The 24,791-nt window shown below is 47.2% G+C and overlaps 1 protein-coding gene across 2 annotated transcripts in view; it reads right to left on the bottom strand.

The window, feature by feature from the left end:
* Positions 1–24,791, bottom strand: part of PUM2 (pumilio RNA binding family member 2) — an 886,789-nt gene that overhangs the window by 787,511 nt on the left and 74,487 nt on the right. For both annotated transcript variants that reach the window (XM_085610624.1, XM_085610625.1), the window contains exon 3: positions 17,515–17,617. In XM_085610624.1, the coding sequence (XP_085466750.1) occupies positions 17,515–17,617 (103 nt within the window). The remainder of the gene's footprint in view (positions 1–17,514; positions 17,618–24,791) is intronic.

Here is a 24,791-nt window from a genome sequence, read left to right as displayed (position 1 = left end):
CTTACCAGTATGCATCTGTTCTTGGCATGCAGAGCTGCAGATCTACAAACTGTGCATAGATCGCCATCTGGTGTTGGGCACGGATGTTGCAGTTGTTTTTCTCTTGAAAAGTCTTGGAAGGCACGAGGTATGCGACTCCTCCTTTGGATCGTATTGCGCATGGGCTTCCGCTCCATCCTCAGATTGTTTTTCGCCAGCGGGGAAATGATGGCGCTTTGTAAGAAACAGGAAAGATGCCCATGTGTGCTGTATCTAAATAAGATAAAACTGGAACAGATAAAGGTAGCCGGGTGGGCGTGTGTAGATCTGCAGCTCTACATAATCAAGAACAGATGCATACTGCTAAGTAGCATATTCCGTTCGAGGCATATGAGCTGCAGATTACACACTGTGCATAGATTATATAGCAGTACTAGCTCCTAGCGGCGACCACCACTATCTTTTGCAGTGGTTTGAAACAATTTTTTGAGGACAGCCTGCCCCACACTAGCTTGTTGCTTAGTTTGCACGTCTACACAATAGTGTTTAGTGAAAACGTGCGGTGTAGACCATGTAGCTGCTTTGCAGATATCTAAGGGGATGTTCCCTAAAAATGTCATGGAAGCCCCTATCTTACGTGTAGAGTGGGCTTTAGGGGGAACAGATAGCGTTTGTTTTTCTTTGTGGTAGCAAATCTGTATGCATTTAACAATCCACCTACCTAGCCCAGATTTGGAGATGGGGTTGCCTTTGTGTGGTGGTGAGAAAGGCACGAATAGTTGTTTGGTCTTACGAAAAGGTTGTGTTCTGTTGATGTAGTAGAGTAAAGCTCTTTAGACATCTAGGGTTTGTAGAGCTCTTTCTGCAATGGTTTGCGGCTGCGAGAAGAATACAGGCAGTTCCATAGATTGATTGAGATGAAAGGGAGAAATGACTTTAGGAAGGAATTTTGGATTAGTGCGGAGAACAACCGCACTAATCCATTTGCAGAAAGGGTTCTTGAATGGTGAGTGCTTGTATCTCACTTACCCTTCTGAGCGAAGTAATGGCTACAAGGAAAGCAGTTTTCCATGTTAAAAATTGAAGCTCACATTTATGTAGAGGTTCAAATGGAGGCCCCATTAGTCTGGTGAGAACAATGTTTAGGTTCCACACAGGTGAGGGTGGCACTCTGGGGGGAATTATTCTCTTAAGGCCTTCCATGAAGGCTTTAATGGCAGGTACACTGAAGAGTGATAGATGCTGTCTATTTTGTAGATACGCTGCTATGGCAGCAAGGTGTAGTCTAATAAACCCGTAGGCTGGGTTGCATCTTTGTAGGTGTAGTTAAGTAGGCTATGATGTGTTGGATAGACACATCTAAGGGATTGACGTTATTGTTGTGACAATTGATGACAAAACGTTTCCAATTGGCTGCGTAGCAAGCTCTAGTGGTAGGTCGTCTAGCTTCTCTAATGACGTTCATACAGTCAGGGGGAAGATTAAGGTAACCAAATTCTAGGATTTCAGGAGCCAGATCGCAAGGTTGAGCTGGGTCCGGGTGTCTGATCTCTCCATGGTTCTGGGTTAAGAGGTGTGGAGAGAGGTGTAACTTTTGGTGCGGAACTACAGAGAGTTCCAGCAATGTGGTGTACCACGGTTGTCTGGCCCAAGTTGGAGCAACTAGGATGAGAGTTAGGGAATGTGGCTGTAGTTTGCGCACCACTAATGGAATGAGTGGGAGAGGCGGAAAAGCGTACGCAAATATGCTTGACCAGTTCATCCATATCGCATTGCCTTTGGACAATGGGTGTGGATATCTGGCGGTGGAGTTTGGGCATTTGGCGTTTTCGTGGGTGGCGAAGAGGTCCATCTGTGGTTGCCCCCACATTTGAAAGAAAGGTTGAGGAACTTGTGGATGAAGTTCCCACTCGTGGATCTATTGTGTTGGACGGCTCAACAGATCTGCAATGGTGTTTTGGACTCCTGGTACATGTTGGGCTAGGAGAAAAATGTTTTGAGGTATGGCCCACCTCCATATGCTCTGTGCTAGCTGAGAGAGCTGCAGAGAGTGTGTGCCGCCCTGTTTTTGGATGTAGTACATGGCTGTCATGTTGTCTGTGCGGACTAAGACAGCCTTGCCTGAGACGTGTGTTTGAAAAGCTTTTAGGGCTAGGAATATGGCCAGTAACTCCAGATGGTTGATGTGGAGTAACTTTTGTTGAGGTGTCCACCTGCCCTGCATGGTGTGATGTAGTAGGTGAGCTCCCCAGCCGGAGAGCGATGCGTCCGCAGTTAGAACTATTTGAGGAACCAGCTCTAGGAACGGTCGTCCATTGGAAAGGTTTTTGGTGGTCCACCACTGCAGAGAGCGATTGACACGACGTCTACCAACACCAGATCTGATAATTGACCTTGAGTCTGGTTCCATTGGCGTGCTAAGCACTCTTGGAGAGGACACATCTGGAGTCTTGCATGAGGTACTATGAATATGCAAGAGGCCATCATCCCTATAAGTTGCATAAACACTCGGGCTGGAAGAGAGTGTTGTGGTTGAAATTTTGCGTGAAGAGCTTGTATGCTTGCTATCCGGGCGGGACTGGGGTAGGCTACCGCTCTTGAGGTGTCTATGGTCGCACCGAGGTATTGTTGTACGTGGGACGGATGCAGATGGGACTTGGCGTAGTTTACAGTGAAACCCAGGTCGTGAAGTAGTTGGATTAGTGGCGCGAGTGTGTTGTACACACTGGTTGTATGAGCTGGCTTTTATGAGCCAGTCGTCTAGGTATGGGAAGACGTGGATGTGTTGTCTTCTGAGGTGTGCTGCCACTACCGCTAGGCACTTGGTAAACACTCGTGGTGCTGTGGTGACTCCGAATGGGAGTACTTTGAATTGCTAGTGCTGACCGTCCACTACGAATCTGAGAAACTTCCTGTGAGCGTTGTGAACGGGAATGTGGAAAAAGGGGCGTCCTTGAGGTCTATGGTGGCAAGGAAATCGTTCTGGGAGAGCAGAGGAAGTACTTTCTGGAGTGTGACCATGTGAAAGTGGTCTGAGTGTATGTATTGGTTTAGGGGTCTGAGGTTCAGAATGGGTCTTAGAGAGCCGTCCTTTTTTGGTATGAGAAAATATAGGGAGGAAACTCCCTTGTTTTGTTGGTGGGTAGGAAATGGTTCTATTGCACTTTTTTGTAGGAGGGAGATCACCTCCTGCTTTAAAATTGACAGATGTTCCTGTGACATTGGGCGCTGTTTGGGTGGAATGGTTGGGGGGGTAGATGTTAGTTCTAGACAGTAGCCTGATTGAATTATCTGTTGCACCCATCTGTCTGAGGTGATGGTAGCCCAGACAGGAAGGAAATTGTGGAGTCTGCCCCCGACTGGAGTGGAATAGTCTTGGGGCAGGGGGGGGTGGGGGGGGGGGGGGGGGAGTGGGAGTGGAGGGAAGTCACTTGGTGAGGGTGGAGGCAGAGCGGGAGGTGTTAGTTTTGCCTCTGTCTTTGTTCCCCCTGTAACTGTCTCTTTGGTAACCCCTAGTGAAGGTGGATTGGGTACGGGCCTTGTAGGAAGTGGAAGCGCTGTCGGAGGAGTAGCCTCTGGTGGGGCTTCTAAAGGAGGAACGGCGAAAGGAGCGCCTGGGATCTTGCGCCTGCAAGGCTCCAATTAATTTTGCCGTGTCTGTGTCCTTTTTCATTTTTTCGAGGACTACGTCAACATTAGGGCCAAACAGGTGTTTCTCATCAAAGGGGTGGTTGAGGATGGAACTCTGAACCTCCGGTTTGAACCCTGAAATGCGTAGCCAGGCATGCCTACGCAGAAGGACTTCTAGTATTTATTGCCCTGGAGGCGGTGTCCGCTGCTTCGAGGGCACAACGGATGGAGGTATTAGTGATCGTTTTACCCTCTTGAATTAGTTTGTTGGCCCTATGTTTATATTTGACAGGGAGGTGTTGCATTATTGATTCCAGCTCATCATAATGTTCCCTGTCATATCTGGCTAGGAGTGCTTGGGTGTAGCATTGCGCCATATGTTGGCCGCTTGGGACGCTGTCCACTTGCCAGAGGCGTCCAGGAGTTTAGACTCCTTATCTGGCGGTGGAGCCTCACCTGATGCCTGGGAATTGGCACGTTTCCTCGAATTGGAGACTACCAGGGAGTCTAGTGGTGCGGGGCCTCTAATGTAGGTTGGATCTGATTGGGCGGCCTTATATTTTTTCTCAATGCGAGGGTTGATGACCCTGGCCCTAACCGGGCCTTTACAGACCTCTGGTGCGTGCTTAATAACCCCCTTAAGCATGGGCAGAACTGAGGTGGACCTCTGTGCAGTGTCAAATGTATCTAAGAGGAATTCCTCCTCGACGGGGTCTGTGTGGAGATCAACTCCGTGGTAGTGAGCAGCCCTATGGAGTAGCTGGTTAAAGCCCATTGTGTCCTCTGGGGGGGGGGGGGGGTCTGGAAGGGTAAAGATCGTCCGTTTGGGATGTTGTAGTAGTCCCATGGGTCTGGGGAGCCTGAAGGACTAGGGTCCCCTCTTGGTTGGTTGTCCACCCCGTCCCCTGTGGCGTAGATAATGTCATCATCATCATCTGGAGATGGTGTGGGAGAATGATGGGGTGTGGGAGAATGATGGGGTGTGGGAGAATGATGGGGTGGGGGAGACTGAGGAGGAGGTGGAGGTGAAGGAATCCGCAAAGGGGAGGTGGCAAAGTCTCTCCTTTTTGGTGGTGGAGCTGGTGCAGGCTTGTCCAGTGATCTTTTTCTGGTGTTAAGCGTCAAATGCCCAGTGTTCTGATCCTTTACGAGGGTTTTTTGGTAAGAATCGGATCGAAACAGTTTCTCTGTAAGCGGCAGATCCTTCGGTGCCGATGGTGTCGGAGCCGTGGGTTTTTAGGTGTGGATTCGGCACTGGCTTTTGGTTTTGAACAGTGGGGTTTAGAAGTGTCTTTTGACTTCCCCGGTTCAGAGGTGGGTTTTGGCTTTGAGGTTTGGGAGTCGAGGCTTTTCGGTCTCGTGCTCGGCTCCGAGGATGTTATTGGTGCCAAGGAGCCGGTGCCAGTCTTCGACGCAGAGTGCTTCGGTGTCGAGCTCGGCACGGAGAGGAAAGGGTTGTTTTCTTTTTCGGTGCCGGTGTCGATGAGAGTTTTTCGGCATTAAGGGTAGGCTGGCTCGGGCCCGAGCTGCCTGAAGGCTTGATGGGTTTCTTAACCAGGCCCGGAAGCGAGGTATGGGAAGCAGTCTCTCAGTGTAGACCTAGTCCCGAAAGCGTGCCCGAAGCCTTTTTTAATGGCGTGGAGGTGGGTTTGGGGTCGGGGTCGACGTTCGTACTCACGCCCCTCTGTGCCGGAGTGATGTCCTCGACGTCGGAGTCGTCAGCTTCGGAGGCGCTGACAAGGCCTTCTTCGGTGTGCTGTTCCGGAACATCGACGCCTTCTTCAAAGATGTCGTCGGGGATCGAAGTCGACGAGTGAGCCTTGCTCGTCGGTCCAGAATCGTCTTCTTCGATCGGAAGGAGGCGCAAGCTGGACAGTCCCTTGCCTCGTGTTCTGGAGAGAGGCAGAGGTTGCACACCTCATGTAGATCGGTGTGGGGAAACTTCGACCCACATCGAGGACACTTTTTAAATGGCGTCCTTTCCATGAGCCAGGACAGGAGCCTAGGTAGGCCCGAAGGCCTTCGTCGACGACCGCAATCGAAGACTTCGATTGTTGAGTCCCGTCGAGTGTGGAGAACGCTATCAAGACAATACTGTTGAAGGGGGAAAGATTGCACGCCGAACAGAAAAACTGGAACAGTTCCGAACTGGAGCGCGAAAAACACATCCGAGCCCGATGGCGGATAAAACAATCTGAGGATGGAGCCGAAGCCCATGCGCAATACGATCCAAAGGAGGAGTCACTTACCTCGTGACTTCCAAGACTTTCCAAGAGAAAAAAACTGCAACATCCGGGCCCAACACCAGATGGCGATCTATGCACAGTGTGTAATCTGCAGCTCATATGCCTCGAACATAGTGTTATCGGTTTTGAGGTATTTGGTAGTGGGAGTTGAGGTTCTGGGGGGTAGACTCAGGGGTCCCCCAGGGTCAAGGATGCACACTAGTTACACCCTCAGCAGCACTAGGACAGCCGGGTGCTGAGGCCCAATGTTATCCAATGGGGGATACGAGACCTCTGGTTGGTAGCTGCTGGCAAGCAGCTACTTGGTTGTGGGAGCAAAGCTCCTGGACTTTAGCTCAGGGCAAATGGGGAAAAAAGTGGCATCAAAGGTGCACCCTCAGCGGCACTAGAGCAGCCGGGTAAAGGGTGCTGTTTTGACGTCGGGCACCCTGTTGTTTGCAATGGGGAATCTCAGGTTTGCAAAGGCACTGCAGGCTTGGGGACGAAGGTCTTCTGGGAGTGACCACCACTTTGAGAGGTAAGTTGGGAAGTTAGGGGTTGGTTAGGCACTGTTGGTTTAGCCACCCAAGGCCGTGGGGCGTCAGATGCAGGGGTGCCTTTTAGGGTCGGATCTTCTTACCAGCTCCTGGTCGCGGTTGAGGGGACCTTCTGGATTTAGGCTGCAGGAGTCGGCTTGAGACAGGTCAGGGGACGCCAGATCTCGGGTGAGGATCGCCAGGGGGACCTCCTCGTGGTGTTTGCCCATTCGAGCGCGGGCCGTGGACTGCGGATGCAGAGTGGGGCAGATCCGCGGTATCCGGCCGAAACCAGAGGTTGTATATGAACAAATCCAGTGTTCACGGGAGACGCAGTCTTTAAGATTGAAAGCAGGCAAGTCCTCTGAGGTTTTCGAGGTTGCTGACTGCAGGACACACCGAGATTTCGCAAGAGCAGGTTCGAGGTGGAGACAAGCCGGTAGGGATGTGGCCAAGTCAGTGGGCGTCTTCCTCTTGTTAGCTTCTGCATGACTGTTCGGTCCTTCTTCTCTTGTAGTTTCTTCTTGTCTGAGGAAGCAAGGTTCAGGGGTGCCCGTAAATACTAGATTTAGGGGTGTTACAGGTAGGTACAAGGTTGGGACCAATGGGTCCCTTCCCTGGGGTGGGTACACCCCCTATTATGCCACCCTCCAGTGGGAGGGGGGCATGAGCATGTCCCTGGTTGGCTAAGTCCCCCCATCTCTAAGATGGCAGGGACTGAGAGTTGTGCTTCAACTCGCCTCCCCCACCTGAGGGGTGGAGTTGGCAGAGGTGGGCACACCTTTCTTACTTGTTTTCCTGCCAGCTCTCCCACCCAAAGTGGGGGTAAGAACCAGTGGGACCAGTTGCTGGAAGCAGCAAGTGGCCTGGAGAAGCTCACAAAGGTGGCAAGCCTTTGACGCTTCCCCTTCGTGAACCCTGCCCATCCTGGGGGACGAGGCTTGGCACCTCGTCCCAGGATGTGCATTGCTTCAGGTCCCAGAGAGCAGTAGGCTCTCGACCAGGGGTCAGAAACATATCTGGTGGTGGCAGCTGAAAGCAGCCACTCAGCCTGGACACTAGTGGTGGGTTAGTTTTCAAGGGGCTTCTCTAAGATGACCTCTGTGTGCATTTTTCATTAAATCCCATATTGGCATCAGTGTGGGTTTAATGTGCTGAGAAGTTTGATAGCAAACTTCTCCGTTTTCAGTGTAGCCATTATGCTGCTGTGAAGTTTGTAATGACAAACTCCCAGCACCATATACTCTTAATGGCAGCACTGCACTTACAATGTCTAAGAATGCACTTAGATACTGTACCCTCAGCACTGGTGTACTGCACCCAGCTACAGGGTGACTGATCTATGCCAGGGCAGGGGGTTGTAGGCATAGCACACAGGGATGTGTACCATGTCGACTCTTCAATTTGTTCTACACCACAACACACAGCCTGCGAGTGTAATGGTACAGGACCTTTAAGGGTGGCATAATAAGTGCTGCAGCCCTTAGGGGCCTTCTCTGGTCATAGAGTGCTCTGGTAACCCCCGGTACCATTTACCAGGGGCTGACCTGTGGCCAGTGATGCCAAATGGGTTTAGGCTTCAATGCAGTTTTAGCAAAATAACATACGCCCTGGGTACATGATTGGCAGGAGCCCATGGCACACCAGCAATTCAGCAAAATGTGGGGGCAACCATGCAGAAAGAAGACACTTCCTCAGACAATACTTTACCCATATTCAGCAATTTATAATTTATGTATGTGCAAATGTATATTCTGTACAATGCTTGGTCCTTTTGTGAACTATCAATATTATATGTAGCTACTTCTGCATTGCAGCAAGTATGGGGTTGTAAGGAAGTGGGTTTCTGTTGCAGTAACCCCCCCACTTTTTGCTTGATACCTGATGCACATTTTCCTTGGTGTGCCCTGGGTCCTTGCCAATCAGGTACCCAGGGCATGTGTTCCTTCCCTAAAAACTGTACTAAAGCCTAAACCCAATTGGCATCTCTGGCCACTTACTGTGCCACCCTTAGGGGCCCTGTACTCTGACTGACACACACACACACACACACACACACGAGGTGGACCCAAGTGGCGGTACAGATTAATTCCCTTAACATGGAATTTGACCTTAGGGCTGTTAATGGGAGGTCCAAGTCTGACCTAGTGGGTGCTCATACCTATAATAGGCCAAATCATACGTCTAGAATAGATTATATTCTTCTTGAAGTAACTCTATGGAGCATCCTGAAGGATATGGAGATCATACCGACAACTGAGAGTGATCATAATCTCCTCTCACTCGCCTTCTTTCCCCAGTGGTTAACTGATAAGGGGGGATTACCATCTTATATAGCTCCAAACCCCCACAAAGTTTTCCCATCCAATTGTGGTAGACGGCTGAAGTGGGCTAAGCTTATCACGTCCAAAGAGAAAGTGGCAGATATAGGGGCACTCCTGGCTGCAGCACAGTGCAAATTGGAGTCGCCAACCCGTTCGCCTGAGGAGATCACGCTGACCTTCTGCGACTTAACTAGGGCGCTGAGCAACCTATTTATTCTCCCTGGCATGGCTCCTCGTGCTAACAACAGGAAGTTGCTGCCCAAAACGCAGGGTTGGTTTACAAAAAAATGCAGTCTCAAGAAAAAAGCGCTGGTAGAGGCTGTTAAATCTAAATCCCAGGTTGCAATTAGGCTCGCAAGGAAAGATTACTCCCAGACTTTAAAGGTAGCAAAAAGAGAGGGGGAGGAGAAGTTCTGGGCGGACCTCTTGGCTGCAAGCTTGGACAGGAATGCTGGGGGATTTTGTAGTTTGGTAAGATCCAGGGATAGGCCTGTTGGCACATTGCTGACATGTAATATCCCAGCTCAGAATTGGTTTAGCCACTTCTTGTCCCTTTATACCCCTGCCGAGGGGGTCCTTAATGACTCCTTTGCTCTGGTGGTCGAGGCAGTGGACACTGAGGCTGATCCCTTTACTGACAGAGAAGTGGAGCTTGTAATCAAGTCCCTGGTCCCCCTAAAAGCTGCCGGGCCTGACGGGATACCCGGTGACTTGTTATGTGCCAATCCCAAGCAATGGGGGAAGTTGGTTTCCACTCTATTGAATGCTATTATGGGGGGAGCATCTGTACCTGAATCCTGGAAAGGGGCGGAGGTTGTCCCGATATTCAAGAAGGGATGTCGGGACAACCCCGCTAACTATAGGCCCATAAGCCTTTTTTTTTTGTTTATTGAGCAGGAGGTAGATAAAAGAAGACATTATAAAGTACAATTAGGGTTTGTTACATAGATAATACGTCAAAAAGATGAAAAAAGTACAATGAGGAAAAGCACTAATAAGAAATACAATATGCTTAATGTATAGCAACAAAGGAAAACAAAAAAACAAAAAAGGAAAGAGATTTTGATAGCTAATGATCAATATAATCGTTAATCACTTCAGGATAAAAGTGCAATATACCAAGTGCAAATAGCAAAAAAATACAGTACTTTGAGCCATTTAAAGTGCAAATGCGAAACAAGACAACATATTAATAAATCGTAGATCGCTTCAAGACAAAAGTGTAGTATACCAAGTGCAAATAGCAAAAATACAGTACTCAGCCATTTAAAGTGCAAGACAAGGCAGACTACAAAAGATTATAGTCAAAGAAGGATTCAACATCATGATACTCGTGGTAATGGGGATAAAAAAGCTGATTTTAAGCGATTCGCCACTTCCAATGCTATAAAACAGTTGCCAAACAAATTGCAAGTGCATTCTTAAGGGCGAATGAATTTAAGTCATCTCCAATTTTTCAAAAAACTTCCAATTTCGCTCAAATTTGTTCACAGCTCCAACCCTCCTAGCATAAGCCTCCTCAAATTTTTTGACCCTTTTCATTTTATTTATCCATTTCAAATGGGAGGGAGCTGTATTAGATCTCCAATTTTGTAAAATTAAGGAGCGAGCTACCGCGCAGGCAATAAAGATAAAAATTCTTTCTGGGTTAGACAATTGTATATCACCCTTGCAACTGCCGAATAAAACAGTCTCGGCTGCAATAGGAATGGAATTCCCAATTGCACGGTTGATGTCTGAAAAAATTGTTTCCCAAAAAGACCTCAGCCCGGGACATACAAAAAAGGTATGGTGCCATCCGCCTTCCCCCAGTTTGGCGCATCTAAAACACCTGTCTTCAACATCGGGAAACCTTTTACTCAGAATAGAGGGTGTCAAGTAGGCCAGCCACCTAGAAAGAAAAGCCATCCTCTTATAGTTAGCGGCGCGAAGTGCACGGCCACCAGAGTGGCTGACCCACTCCCACTCCCTTTCGGATAAGCTGCAGTCAGTCTCCCGAAGTATTTTTTCCCGATGTTTCTGAATTATGGGGGGATACAGTTGTTTATGGATCAGCTTATACCAATTACCAATCCCTCGAAGTTTAGCTCCATAAAGTGCAGTTGACAACTGGTTGGGGGGTTCATTTAAACCTCCGTAGCTTCTCAACCAGGAGACTAAGCGCAGATATTCAAAATAGACCGGTTTCCGGCGAGCCCCCACCCTAACCAATATTTCCTGCCAAGAGATTGGTCTGTTCTGTATTATAAAGTGTCTCAATTGTGTTAAGCCGGAGTTTTCCCATGTAATATTATGGCCGGCTTGTAACTGAAGACCGAGGCCGGCACATTCTTTTAGTTTAAGGTATAGGAAGCCCGTCAAATTCATGTCCCTAAAAATTGCCTGTAGTCGGAATAGGAAGTCCTTTAGAATTTTATATCGGGTTTTCTTTGGAAGTTTGGCAGTCTTTAAAAACACTGGAATGGATGAACCGATCTCTGTCAGCATTTTATCAATAAAAAAAGTAGCTCTACAAGAGCTGGATCCTACCAGTCTTGATACAATGTTAAGGAAGGCGGCTTCATAATAGGATTTGATATGTGGGAGTGCGAGTCCCCCCTGATCTACGGGTAGTTGAAGGATATTCAATTTAACTCGGGGGGCTTTCTTCTCCCATATAAATTGCCTAAAAAGCGTTTCTATTTCCCTAAAAAATACCTGGTTAATTTTAATAGGGACATTGGAGAATAAAAAAATCAAAAGAGGTAGTATTGACATTTTAATCAAAGATACGCACCCAACTATCGATAATGGGAGAAGTGACCATTGATCCAATAATTTCGTAATTTTTTTCTTCATTCTTAGATAATTTAAATCATAAAGTTGGGAAAACAGAGGAGACATAGATCCCAAGATATCTTATGGGGTTGGTCCTAGCTGCCTGTAATTTTAAAGAGTCGGGGAAAGGATCAATATCCGTATTCAAGGCTAGAACTTCAGTTTTATTTGCATTGATTTTGTAACCACCTATCTTTTCAAATTGAGAGAATTCACCCAAGACCTCCTCAAAATTAGACCTATTGGGGACCAAATATAAAATAATATCATCAGCAAACAACTTAAGTTTAGACATATCTGGGATTGGGGGATGAATAGCAGCATTATTGCGGATTTTTTAAACTAATGGTTCTATAAAAAAAGTAAAAAGTAGAGGGGAAAGTGGGCAGCCTTGTCTGGTTCCCCGCTTAATTCGTATCATTCCTGCACAGGTAGCATTTATTACGAGTTTAGCTGTAGCATCCTGATAGATATTGTTTAGCATTCCTACCACCTTAGAGGGGAACCCAAATTGTCCTAGAGTAAAAAATAAAGTCATCCAATTTACAAGGTCAAAAGCCTTTTCCGCATCAACCATTATGATACTTGCGGGGATTTGGTTTGTGTTGATATACTCTAATGCTTGTATTAAAAATTGGGTATTGGAAGCCATCGATCTACCCGCAATAAAAGCCTTATTGATTCATCCCAAAAGGTGGCAGGGAAGGTGATTCTGGGGAGGATCCTCCAATGGGTGGATGATAATAAGATTCTGTCAGATTTCCAGGCTGGTTTTCGCTCTGGAACCGGGACCATTGAGCAAGTCTTCAGACTGGCGCTCCTGTATTGGAAGGTGGTGGTGCTGGGCAAGGGCAGTCTTTATCTGGCCTTTATCGACCTCAAGACTGCCTTTGACCTGGTACCTAGAGAGGAACTGTGGAGGGTCTTGCAGGGTCTGGGGGTGCCTTCTTATATCCTATCACTCCTGATAAAACTACACACAGGCAATTATGCGCAGGTGCGGTGGGGTAAGAATGGGGAGAAAACTGACAGAATTCCAGTGAGTAGGGGCGTCCGCCAGGGATGTGTGTTAGCTCCCACCCTATTCTCTCTCTATGTGAATGGTGTGGTTGAGTATCTGCTACAAGAACCTGCTGATGCACCCTCCCTGGCGGGCACTCGGATCCCCACACTACTCTTTGCAGATGATACCCTCCTTATTGCAAAGACCCCCCAGGGCCTCCAAAAACTTCTTAACTGCTTCCAGGAGTTTTGTTCCCTTAGGGGATTGGTGATAAATGTTGACAAGACCAAATATTTGATCATGAATCCACCAGGGAAACTGGGGCGCCTTCCGGTCTTGAACTCTGCTCACCTGGAGAGGGTATCAGAGTTTGACTACCTGGGAATCCGCCTTAGCGACTATGAGTTGGACTCCGCACATCCACAAGATGCTACTTAACCACAAAAGGGTGGGTGGTGTGTTGCTTAGGGAACATCGTTCTTCCACAAAATAATTTATTGCCCCAGTTGTGGAGATTTATAAAGCTAGAGGGGTTAGTGCTGCTTTGTATGGCGCGGAGTTGTGGGGTACAGGCAATCTTGATGTACTTGCTAAATCGGAGAGCAAATTTTTGAAAGATCTGATGGCTCTCCCTTTGAGCACACCCACAGTTCCAGTCTTGCTGGATCTGGGCTGCAGATCAATTGCGGACCAAGCTAGACTTCGTCCCCTGCTCCTGTGGGCCCGCTTGTGGAGGGTGCCCGAATTAGCCTCCTATGCGGAGGGACTGTCCGAGGTGATGTCAATGGGGGGCTGGCATAGGATTAAATGGTTGAGGGACGTTAAACATCTTTTGGGGGAGCTGGGCTTAGGTGAAGCTTGGGTTACTCGATCTGCCTCTCCTAAAGCCATTTTAAAGAAATTGTATTGGGATTGGGTTTCGTTTAAATTCACTGTCGATCCACGCCTATGTAAGTCAACTGTAGCCTTTTTGAGGATTAAAGACGTGGTAGCTTACGAACCCTATCTCGACATGATTTCCATTCCTTTTGATAGGGCTTTATATTTTAAATTTAGAGTAGGGATTTTACCTATAGGTGATCTGATATCCCGGTGGAAATTGTCCCCCCAGCCCTCCCCCTTTTGTGCCAGTTGTTCCACACGGGTCGAGACGGTGGCACATATTCTTTTTGAATGCCCTGACTATTGTTCTCCCAGGCGGCGCTGGCTCACACCACTTTGTAGACAGTTGGGAACTCGCTATTACACTGTGGCCCTACGCATTTTATTGTCTGACACATCCACTTTGGTGGTTTGTGGTGTGTCTAAATTCCTAAAGTGGACTTGGTTGATTCGTGCAAAAAGGCTTTCCGTTTCAATTTAATTCTGATTTTAACTGTATTAATTGTATTTATTAAGTCATTGTTTTTATTTTATTTTTCTGGGAAAGTGTTTTATTTGCTGTTTTCTTTAACTGTTGAACTGCTTTTAAGATATTTTATGTATCGAAATAAAGCCTATCAATCAATCACACACACACACTGCCTTTGCAGGCTGAGTGTCCTGGTGTAGAATTAATCACAGAGTCGACATTGCACACATCCATGTGTGCCATGCCCACAAACCCACTGCCCTGGCATACATCAGCCACCTCTCTAGCTGTAAGTGCAGTGATGCCATTAAGAGTATATGGTGCTGGGAGGTTGTCATTACGAACTCCACAGCACCATAATGGCTACACTGAAGACTTACAAGTTTGATATCAAACTTCTCAGCACATTAAGCCCACACTGATGCCAGTGTGGGATTTAAGGTAAAATGCACAACAGAGGGCATCTTAGAGATGCCCCCTGAAACCTAACCTACAATCCACGTCTTGTCTGAGAGGCTGCCTAGGCTGCCACACAGCAGACATGTTGCTGGACCCCTGGGTGGAGAACCCCTGCTCTCCTGGGCCTGCAACAATGCACATCCTGGGCGAGGTGGTAGGTCTCCTCCCCCAGGATGGGCAGGAGGAAGCTTCAAAGGCATGCCGCCTTTGTGAGCTTCTCCGGGCCACTTGCTGTACTCAGCAACTGGCCCCCACTGTTCTGACCCCCACTCTGGCGGGAAGACTGTCGGGAAACCCTACGTGAGGAAAGGGGGTGTGCCAGCCTGTGCCAACTCCACCCCTCAGGTGGGGGGAGGCGAGGTGAAGCACAACTCCGGGCTCCGGCCATTTTGAGGATGGAGAGCCCTGCCCAATCACAGCTACGCTCCTCCTGCCCCCTCCCACAGGAGCAGGATAGGGGGTGTACTCACCCCAGGACAGGGACCCATTGGTCCCTGCCCTCACCCTACCTGTAACGCCCCTAAATTTAGTATTTAGGGGCACCCTGAACCTTCCTTCCTCAGATCCCGATTCGAAAACAAGCAAGAAGATCAAGAAACCAGAAGACCCGCCGCGCAGCTGCTAACAAGAGGACAACACCAACTGACTTGGCCCCAGCCCTACCGGCCTGTTGATCCTTGAACCTGCTCCTGTGGAACTCCGGTGCCTTCAGTGGTCAGCAACCTCAAAAACCCCGGAAGACCTGACTACCTTGAGACTCTACCAAGACTGGGACTTCCACGAGCAGTGGTTCTGCTCAAACAGCAATATCCCTGGTGCCAGCCAGGAACCGCAAAACCAGCACACTCTGCACCCGCAGAGCCCGGCCTATGCCTGAGTGGACAAAGACCCTGAGGACATCCCCCAGGCGATTCTGAACTGGAATCCAGTGCCCAAGGGCTCTCCTCGACGACCCAGACAACGCCTGCAGCCTCAGAACCAGGGACTCCTCCAACCGCGACCAGCAGGGGGTACGATTTTCCGACGTCAAAAGACACCCCTGCACCCAGCCGCCCGAGTGCCCCTGACAGAGCAACCTCTGTCCCAATCTACTTCCCCATTTGCCCTGAGCAAGTGACCAGGAGCCCAGATCCCACAGCCGCGTGGCCTGCTCGCCAGCAGCCACCAACCAAAGCCCCCCTGTTTCTCATTGGATAACATTGGGCCTAACTACCTCTGCACCCGGCTGCCCCTGTGCCGCTGAGGGTGTAACAACTGTACCTACCTGACCCTGGGAGACCCCAGAGTCTATGCCCAGAACCTTAACTCTGCCAGTCGAGTACGTACCTAAAAGCCGATAACTCACTTTTCTTCCATAGGCTAACATTGACTGGTTTCACTTGGAAATTCTTCTAAGTGTGGAGTTTTGGAACTTTAAAATATTAATCTAAAATCAGCCAAACAACGAATTCCGATTTACTCACCTGCTATCAGGAGAGACCTCGGTGCTGCATCGTGTAGCTCAGTACTGACCCTGAAAAGTAATTTTAACCATACTTACCAGTAACTTGAATTTTCTTCCATAGGAAACCATTGACTGTTTTCCTGTGAAATTTCTTCTAAGTGTCGATTTTGCAAACTTATAAATAGTCCGTAAAAATCGCCTGTATAACTTAAACGCAGTTTCTCAACTGCTTACAGGGGGTACACTAGTGCTGGATTCAGGATCCAACACTGACCTAGAAAATGTAACCATAACCCCACTTACCTGCTAAGTGAATTTCCTTCCATAGGATAACATTGGTAATTTGACCAGAAAAAGTTTCTAAGTGTCAACTTTTAAAATAGCAAACTATTGCTTAAAAATCACAACAGTAACTTAAACGTATTTACTCACTTGTTTCCAAGAACTGCCCCAGGACTAATTCTAGGATCCAGTCCTGGAGTTAGAAAAGTATTCCTGAAAGTAATCAATTGCATATAACTGAAAATTCCCAATGAGCTCAATGTATTATTGTGTTTGAAACTGTGTTGCCTATTGCAACAACTTGTAACTATTATCTGCAAATGTCAATTGCCTACTGCAAAGTATTTAACAAAAGCATCTCATTCTGAGAAAGTATATTTTGATACCTATTGTTGGTTCTAAAATAAAACAACCATATATTTTTTTATATAAACCATTGGCCTAGAGTTCAGTTATTGAGTGTGTGAGACCATTTGCTGACTGAGTGTGTACAACAAATGCTTTACACTGTCATCTGATACTGCCTTACTGCTCGACCAAGCTACCACTTTAGAGAGTAAGGTTATATCGAACTTTAGCCTCTGCCAAACCTCTGGGGACCGTGGACTCTGTACACACTGTACCTACTTGGGAACAGTATAAACAGAACCACTTTCTCACAGTGGTCCAGTGTAAACTTCCACCACCCCTTGTTCCTCCTCTTCCATTTGTAAACTGCCACATACTGCATATTCTTTCTGCTCATGTCGGCTAGTACTGCTTTGTTCTACCTAAAGCACACCGTTTCTACTCTGGGCAAAATCTGTGCTACTAAAATAATGAAAATCAAACTTATAGTAAGAAAATCCATAGTGGTGGTTAAGAAAACAGGACAGACAGAGATGCGGGCCCTAGATACTGTTGTATGGGAAGATTAATGTTGAACAATCACTGTACATATAAATGAAATATACTACACTAAATCTGTTTCAGGGGAAAATACTAAGATTTATTATCAATCCAAAATGAAAGTAGTTACTATCATTTAGAAAATTACTTTTTATCACATCTACCTTTCATGTGACCTAAAAACACAACTGTACATTATTAGGTCATAGTGTAAATATGACTTGCAAAACTGTTTTGTAATACACTGCTGAGTAAAGCGAGAAGCAAATGTAAGGTAAATTGTTTAATTATGGAATGTAGGAAGGTACTGGGGCAGAATTAAGATGAATGACTTTGGAATATGTTGGCTTCAAACAAACTAATACATATGCCAATTTACACTGAAGCGGTTAACTACTAGGAAACAGCAACACTGCTGATTTTTAGTTACTGAGTGAATTAGCACCACACTTTCTTATGTTTCACAGTACTTCATGTACGCCCTGGGAGTCAACAGATGCAGGTTCATGTCCCTTTATTTGACATAGGTATATAGATTTTTATGAAATGTAATGTACTATTTAAAAGGCAACTTACGGGATGCTCCCCAGGCGTTCTCCCGCCATTCTTCTCCAAGATATATCCCTTTCTGCCCATCTTTTGTATCTTCGGGTTCCCAGAACTTTTTGGCAGGTAAAAGCTTTTAAGAAAAAATGCACCACATAAAATTCAGACTAACATTTTGAATTTTCTAAATCCTCTAAACACATGGAGCTGCCAAACACAAAAATTACAGCATTATGAACAAAGAGCGTTAGTGAATTAGATACAGCCACAGCTGGCCAACTTCAAAATAATTATATACTCTGACAATGGTACACTATTCCTATCTTCTACAGATACATAAACTGTGCAACAAGGGAAGGATCACAGATTACTTTCCCAGCACCTTCTTTTTTTTTTATTGGCTCTCCACTAAATCTGTATTAAAATACAACGGGGTCTCAAAGAATATTAGAATCTCTGACATCTCACGCAGCAAGGACAGATTCCTTTTTTAAGGCAAGGGTAGAATCATTACAACACTCTCTGCAAGAAAAGGACAATCACGTGACTTAATAGGGGATACTCATCAGATCACTTAGTATTATCTATACATGTAATTAACATTGAAGGTTGTACTGTGCATCTTCATATATAAATGTAAGCTTTGCTGCACAGCTGCTCCAGAGTCCCTTTAAAGATTGTGAAGCATGCAATCCCCTTTTTACAGTACACTTTCCTTAGCGCCCACTCACAGTTTAATCATACAATTGAATAACTGATTCGGCATACAACCGAATAATTGCTCCTTACAGTCTAGCAACAATATCTGACCGGACTGCTCATTGCCCAGTAAAGCACTGCTGAATTCAAACACGCACCCAACTATAAAAAAACAAGCATTTGCAATGCAATATGTCTCGCATTTACTAGAGTTTGAGGTATTGGCATTGTAAATGACAATGCCTTTTATTTACTTGAAGCAAATCCATTTTTGTGGTAAATGAAGCTAATGGGAAGAGAGGAGAGGATGTGAGGTGTAAAACTGTGCCCTGGTACAGGAGAGGAGATGCTAGAGAGGGGGGTTGGACTTGGAGGTGCAGGATGAAGGGCGAGGAGGGACAGTGGGGAGGAAGCAAACAAGGGTGAGCCATCACGGAGGGAAGTGGGGAGTAAACACACAGTGTGAGCACATGACGGAGGAAAGTGGGGAGGAAGCACACATGGGTGAGCACATGACAGAGGAAAGTGGGAGGAAGCACACAGGGAGAGCACATCACGGAGGTAAGTGGGTAGGAAGCAAACAAGGGTGTGCACACCACGGAAGGAAGTAGGGAGGAAGCACACAGGGTGAGCACATGACGGAGGGAAGTGGGGAGAAAGCACACATGGGTGAGCATATCATGGAGGAAAGTGGGAGGAAGCACACAGAGTGAGCACTTCACGGAGGGAATTGGTGAGGAAGCACACAAGGGTGAGCAGTTTACGGAGGGAAGTGGGGAGGAAGCACACATGGGTGAGCAGTTTACGGAGGGAAGTGGGGAGAAAGCACACATGGGTGAGCACATGACGGAGGGAAGTGGGGAGAAAGCACACATGGGTGAGCACATCATGGAGGAAAGTGGGAGGAAGCACACAGGGTGAGCACATCACGGAGGGAATTGGTGAGGAAGCACACAAGGGTGAGCAGTTTACGGAGGGAAGTGGGGAGGAAGCACACATGGGTGAGCACATCACGGAGGGAAGTGGGGAGGAAGCACACATGGGTGAGGACATCACCTAGGGAAGTGGGAGGAGTACACATGGGTGAGCCCATCACGGAGGGAAGTAGGGAGGAAGCACACAGGGTGAGCACATCAGGGAGGGAAGTGGGGAGGAAGCAAACAAGGGTGAGCACATCATGGAGGGAAGTGGGGAGTAAACACACAGTGTGAGCACATGACGGAGGAAAGTGGGGAGGAAGCACACATGGGTGAGCACATGACAGAGGAAAGTGGGAGGAAGCACACAGGGTGAGCACATCGCGGAGGTAAGTGGGTAGGAAGCAAACAAGGGTGTGCACACCACGGAAGGAAGTAGGGAGGAAGCACACAGGGTGAGCACATGACGGAGGGAAGTGGGGAGAAAGCACACATGGGTGAGCACATCATGGAGGAAAGTGGGAGGAAGCACACAGAGTGAGCACTTTACGGAGGGAATTGGTGAGGAAGCACACAAGGGTGAGCAGTTTACGGAGGGAAGTGGGGAGGAAGCACACATGGGTGAGCACATGACGGAGGGAAGTGGGGAGAAAGCACACATGGGTGAGCACATCATGGAGGAAAGTGGGAGGAAGCACACAGGGTGAGCACTTCACGGAGGGAATTGGTGAGGAAGCACACAAGCGTGAGCAGTTTACGGAGGGAAGTGGGGAGGAAGCACACATGGGTGAGCACATCACGGAGGGAAGTGGGGAGGAAGCACACATGGGTGAGGACATCACCTAGGGAAGTGGGAGGAGTACACATGGGTGAGCCCATCACGGAGGGAAGTAGGGAGGAAGCACACAGGGTGAGCACATCAGGGAGGGAAGTGGGGAGGAAGCAAACAAGGGTGAGCACATCATGGAGGGAAGTGGGGAGGAAGCAAACAAGGGTGAGCACATCACGGAAGGAAGTGGGGAGGAAGCACACGGGTGAGCACATCACGGAGAGAAGTGGGGAGGAAGCACACAGGGTGAGCACATCACGGAGGAAAGTGGGGAGGAAGCACACAAGGGTGAGCACATCACAGAGGGAAGTGGGGAGGAAGCACAGAAGGGTGAGCACATCATGGGGGGAAGTGGGGAGGAGTACACATGTGTGAGCACATCACGGAGGGAAGTGGGGAGGAGTACACATGGGTGAGCACATCACGGAGGGAAGTGGGGAGGAAGCACACATGGGTGAGCACATCACGGAGGGAAGTGGGGTGGAAGCACACAGGGTGAGCACATCACGGAGGAAAGTGGGGAGGAAGCACAGAAGGGTGAGCACATCATGGAGGGAAGTGGGGAGGAGTACACGTGTGAGCACATCATGGAGGGAAGTGGGGAGGAGTACACATGTGTGAGCACATCATGGAGGGAAGTGGGGAGGAGTACACATGGGTGAGCACATCACGGAGGGAAGTGTGGAGGAGTACACATGGGTGAGCACATCACGGAGGCAAGTGGGGAGGAAGCACAATAAACATACAGGATAATTATACACACACACTGAAAAAAATAGATTTTACCCAGAACAACTGTACTAAAACGCACAGTCCGATATTTATTAAAGTGTTGGAGTTAAACTGGAGCCTATTCCCACAATACAGCAACATTGGCACTTACAAAACATTATTTCCTCAAAGAGTGCATGTAACAAGTACGTGACACAGGGAAACAACTTCCCTTAAACCCCAAGTTTTCTTCAAAGTGATTTTACTGTAGTGCACAATGTTACCACTTTGCATTGTGGTTTCAGTTAAATACCTACTGTTGAAATGATTACACATGAAGGAACACTACGGCAAAGCATTTATGCAGATGCGCAGAGTATGCATTTGTATTCCCCATGTTGAGGAGAGGAGGGGCATCATGGTTCACTCGAGGCTTGCCTTTCGTGAGTCACGGCCCCTCTGCACACACTACAACAGTAAAATAGTAGGTTACACTCTGCATACAGGCTACACATCTAAAAGCATTCACGCAGCCCTTTCAAGAAGCTCCATCCCACTAAGGCAACGCCCACCTTAGTTAGGTGACGGCTCCTAGAAACACTACTCCGGTTAGGGGCCTCGTCCTCCAATATTAGAGGGGTAAAAGGGTCAGTGCATGGTTAGTAACATCGCTCACACTCTTTGCCCCTAGCTAGCCTTTGTACTATTTCCCAAAACGTTTGGAAAAAAGGCAAATCTGACTCCGATCCTGAGTGTTATGAAAATAAGAAGTCATTCCAGTTTGAAAACACCGACCTGTCAGCCCCCGTCCTCCTGATAGATTTACCATCCTATCGTATGTAGCCATTTTCCCATTCAGAAACCTCAGATTTGTTTTCTACATTTTTCTGTAGCACAACTGCACCTCACAGGCCTTGAGACACTTTAAATTGAGCTGTAATAAGGCTAAATTGCAACATTCTGAAACTGCACATTGAAAAATTTGTAGTTGCGAAACACTGCTGGAAATGGCAAAATGGTTAATGTGAAAATGGGCCTGAAAAGATTAGTTTCTAGAAGAAATTGTTGATCGATTGGGATCACAAATTGAGACAAAGGGATTTCTAGAGGTCGGGTGGTGGTCTCAGCAAAGACGCGGGAGGGATGGGGGATGGGGTCCAAGCAGCGAATCAGGAGGGATAGGGGTGGTGGTCCCAGTAGAGATGTGTGGGGGGGGGTTGTGGTCCCAGCAGTGACACAGAGGGAAAGGGGGTGGTGGTCCCATCAGCGACGCAGGAGGGATGGGAGTGGCCCAGCAGCGACGTGGGAGGGATGGAGGGGGTGGGCCAGCAGCGACGGGAGGGGGGGGTGGGGGGGGGGCAGTGTTTAGCATATATTTGTGTTTCACCGATATGATGGGAAACTTTGCATTGCATATACTAAAAACACTATATAAGACACATTAGACTTCGACGCGGGAGAGATGGGGGGGCGGGGGGGGTGGGGTGAGGAGTGGTCCCAACAGCGACACGGGACGGATGGGGGGGTGGTCCCAGCAGCGACACAGAGGGATTGGGGTGGTGGTCCCAGCAGTGACGCGGGTGGGATGGGCGGTAGGTCCCAGCAGCGACGCAGGAGAGATGGGGGTGCATCTATCTAGCCTTACAATTTAAGTTGCTGAAGGTTCGGCGAGTCCCCATAATCAGGTTCAACATACAATCCCATTAAGACTGTTTAAGCATATGCTAATATGCCGGCTCTCCTTTCACAGGAACACCACAGAACGGAGCCCAGGGTATTTGTACGTCGAATTCTTCTTTCTTAGGTTCCAGCCCCTTGTGAAGGTGTTCAGGTCAGTCTTGAAAAATATTTGTAAACAAGGCTGATCGTGAGAACTGCAGTGGTCTAAATGAACACAAACCGTAAATGACGTATGCAGATCTTTCCATGGGTACCAATAGCAACAATTGCAGCAAAACTTATATTTTTACTTCCATTGTCTTCCAATCTCTAGATTGCTCATAAGACCTATCAGTTAGAAGCAGTGTGTCCATACATTACCACCAAGATAAACATAGAATATCGAATATGTGCCTCCTCTTGTGGAAAGAATCTTTGCATGCATTTACACTAGTAAGCAAGGTATACCTTCATTGGCAGTCCTCCATGAAGTACTTAGACAAGTAGAAAATGAGCAAAAAGCTACACCAGCTCTTGATTTAGGAATTAAGTTAATGGGGAACTTCTCTACAATCTCCTCTATCATCCTAAGCAATATACAGGGAGAGACTTCAGATCTGGCTATACGTCAAAGACTAGAAGCAGTTCCAGTTCAAGATCGTGAACAGAAACTACCCAAAAAAAAAAAATCCCTGAAGTTTATACCTCTGTAGGTAGATATACCTTGAATGCTCGACCCCTTAAGCCACACTTAAAACCTATAAATGACACTGAGGGTTCAGTTAAGTAGAAATCTGCAATGGAACTGAAGAATAAACAAAGGTAAAAGACAGACGGGATCACCCGCCTCTCTGGAATTCGGCTGGCGTCGTTATAACTTAAGAGATCGCAATTAAACGAAACCTGATCAGAATTCGGATAGCCGCTCTTCACGTTCTTTTTGGGACACTGAAAGTAAAAGAATAGAAAGGGGGAGCCAATCCAGGTACCAAAGAAAAGAGGACTACAAGAGAAAAAGATAATGGAGGATGCGAGACTGATGTCAGCCTAAAGAAAAAAGAGAAAGGATTGGACTCTAAATCCCCAGTAAAAAAAACAAGAAAGTAGCAGGACTTTCTGAAAAACATGCCGATCCAGCTCCAAGTTCTCCTGTGAAACAGGATTTGGGCGAGAGTGGTCCTAGGCAGTGCAGCACAAGTCATAATAGTACATCAGACAATTCAGAGGTTTCAGGATGCAAATCAAACGGATGACTTTATACAGATCGAGACTCCAGATCAAAATGTAATCCTCCTGAAAGGGTTTACAATTTAAACATACAAATTGAAGGGGGACACACCACATATTAAAGCAGTCTTCTGGGCATAATTAGCTGATGATTACATCATCCTAGTGGAAGAAGACTAGCCTTCAGCCTTTATTAGTGAATCACCCTGGGGAGAGGAATTCATAAGGGTAGTCTTCTCTCCCACAGTACCCAAGGATATCAAAGAAATGTATGCCTGTAAGACAAGCTCCATTCTTATACAGGAACCAAGTGGAGTGGGACGAACATTTTAGGCCATGTCTTTCCCTTGCGAAGTGGACAACAACCACAATGCCCTTTGAAGCCAAAAGCAAAACATGGTATTAAAACACTATTTGACCAATTGCTGTACCACGGCATAGCAGTGTCTTGTCTCTCACCAATGAACACGCCCCCTTTGCCCACTCTCCAAACCAGACAGCTCGTAAAGAAGAGTTGTAGACTATAGAAATTTGAATGTGTACACAAGAACATATGCAGTACAAAACACGTATAGCATAGGTTTAATGATCAACCTGGCATGGAAAAAATACAAAGGGACGCGATCATGGATATTTCCAATGCGTTCTTTGGTTTAATGACCAACCTGGTGTGGAAAAAATCCAAAGCGACGTGACCATGGATATTTCAAATGCGTTCTTTAGTCAAAACAGAACGCCTGAGAGGGATTATTTAACAGCTTTCAGTTTCGACAGAGCGCAATTTTCTTTCGAACGTTCGCCTATGGACTATCAGAGCAGTCCTGGCTCGTTTTCAGCACAAATCATGGTGATCTTACAAACAGATCCAGAGGTATAGTCATGCATTGATGAGATCTATTTAACTGATGATGATTTGACCAGGGTATACAGACTGGTGACCATATTAACATCACACAGTTACAAAATTAATATACTAATAATAATAATAAAAAATAAAAAAGAAGACAGCCTATCAGATGATTACTTTCTTAGGATATGAATTATCCAGTGAGGGCAAGGGTCTAGCTCCAGACCTCCTTCAGAAGTGTGCTACCTTGCAACCTCCTGACACACTGAAAAAATGTCAATCCCTGCTAGCATTTCTTAACTTTGGACATGCGTATTTGCCTTAGTATGCTGAGAGAGAGAAGCCCTTGTTTGACAGGATTGCTCCTGCAGTTTCATCCAAACAATGGCTGAACGTGGATGCTGATTTCTTGTGTACT

The sequence above is a fragment of the Triturus cristatus genome, chromosome 6 (genome assembly GCF_964204655.1).
Source record: "Triturus cristatus chromosome 6, aTriCri1.1, whole genome shotgun sequence".
NCBI lineage: Eukaryota > Metazoa > Chordata > Amphibia > Caudata > Salamandridae > Triturus > Triturus cristatus.
This window is presented reverse-complemented; position numbering and strand designations above follow the sequence as displayed.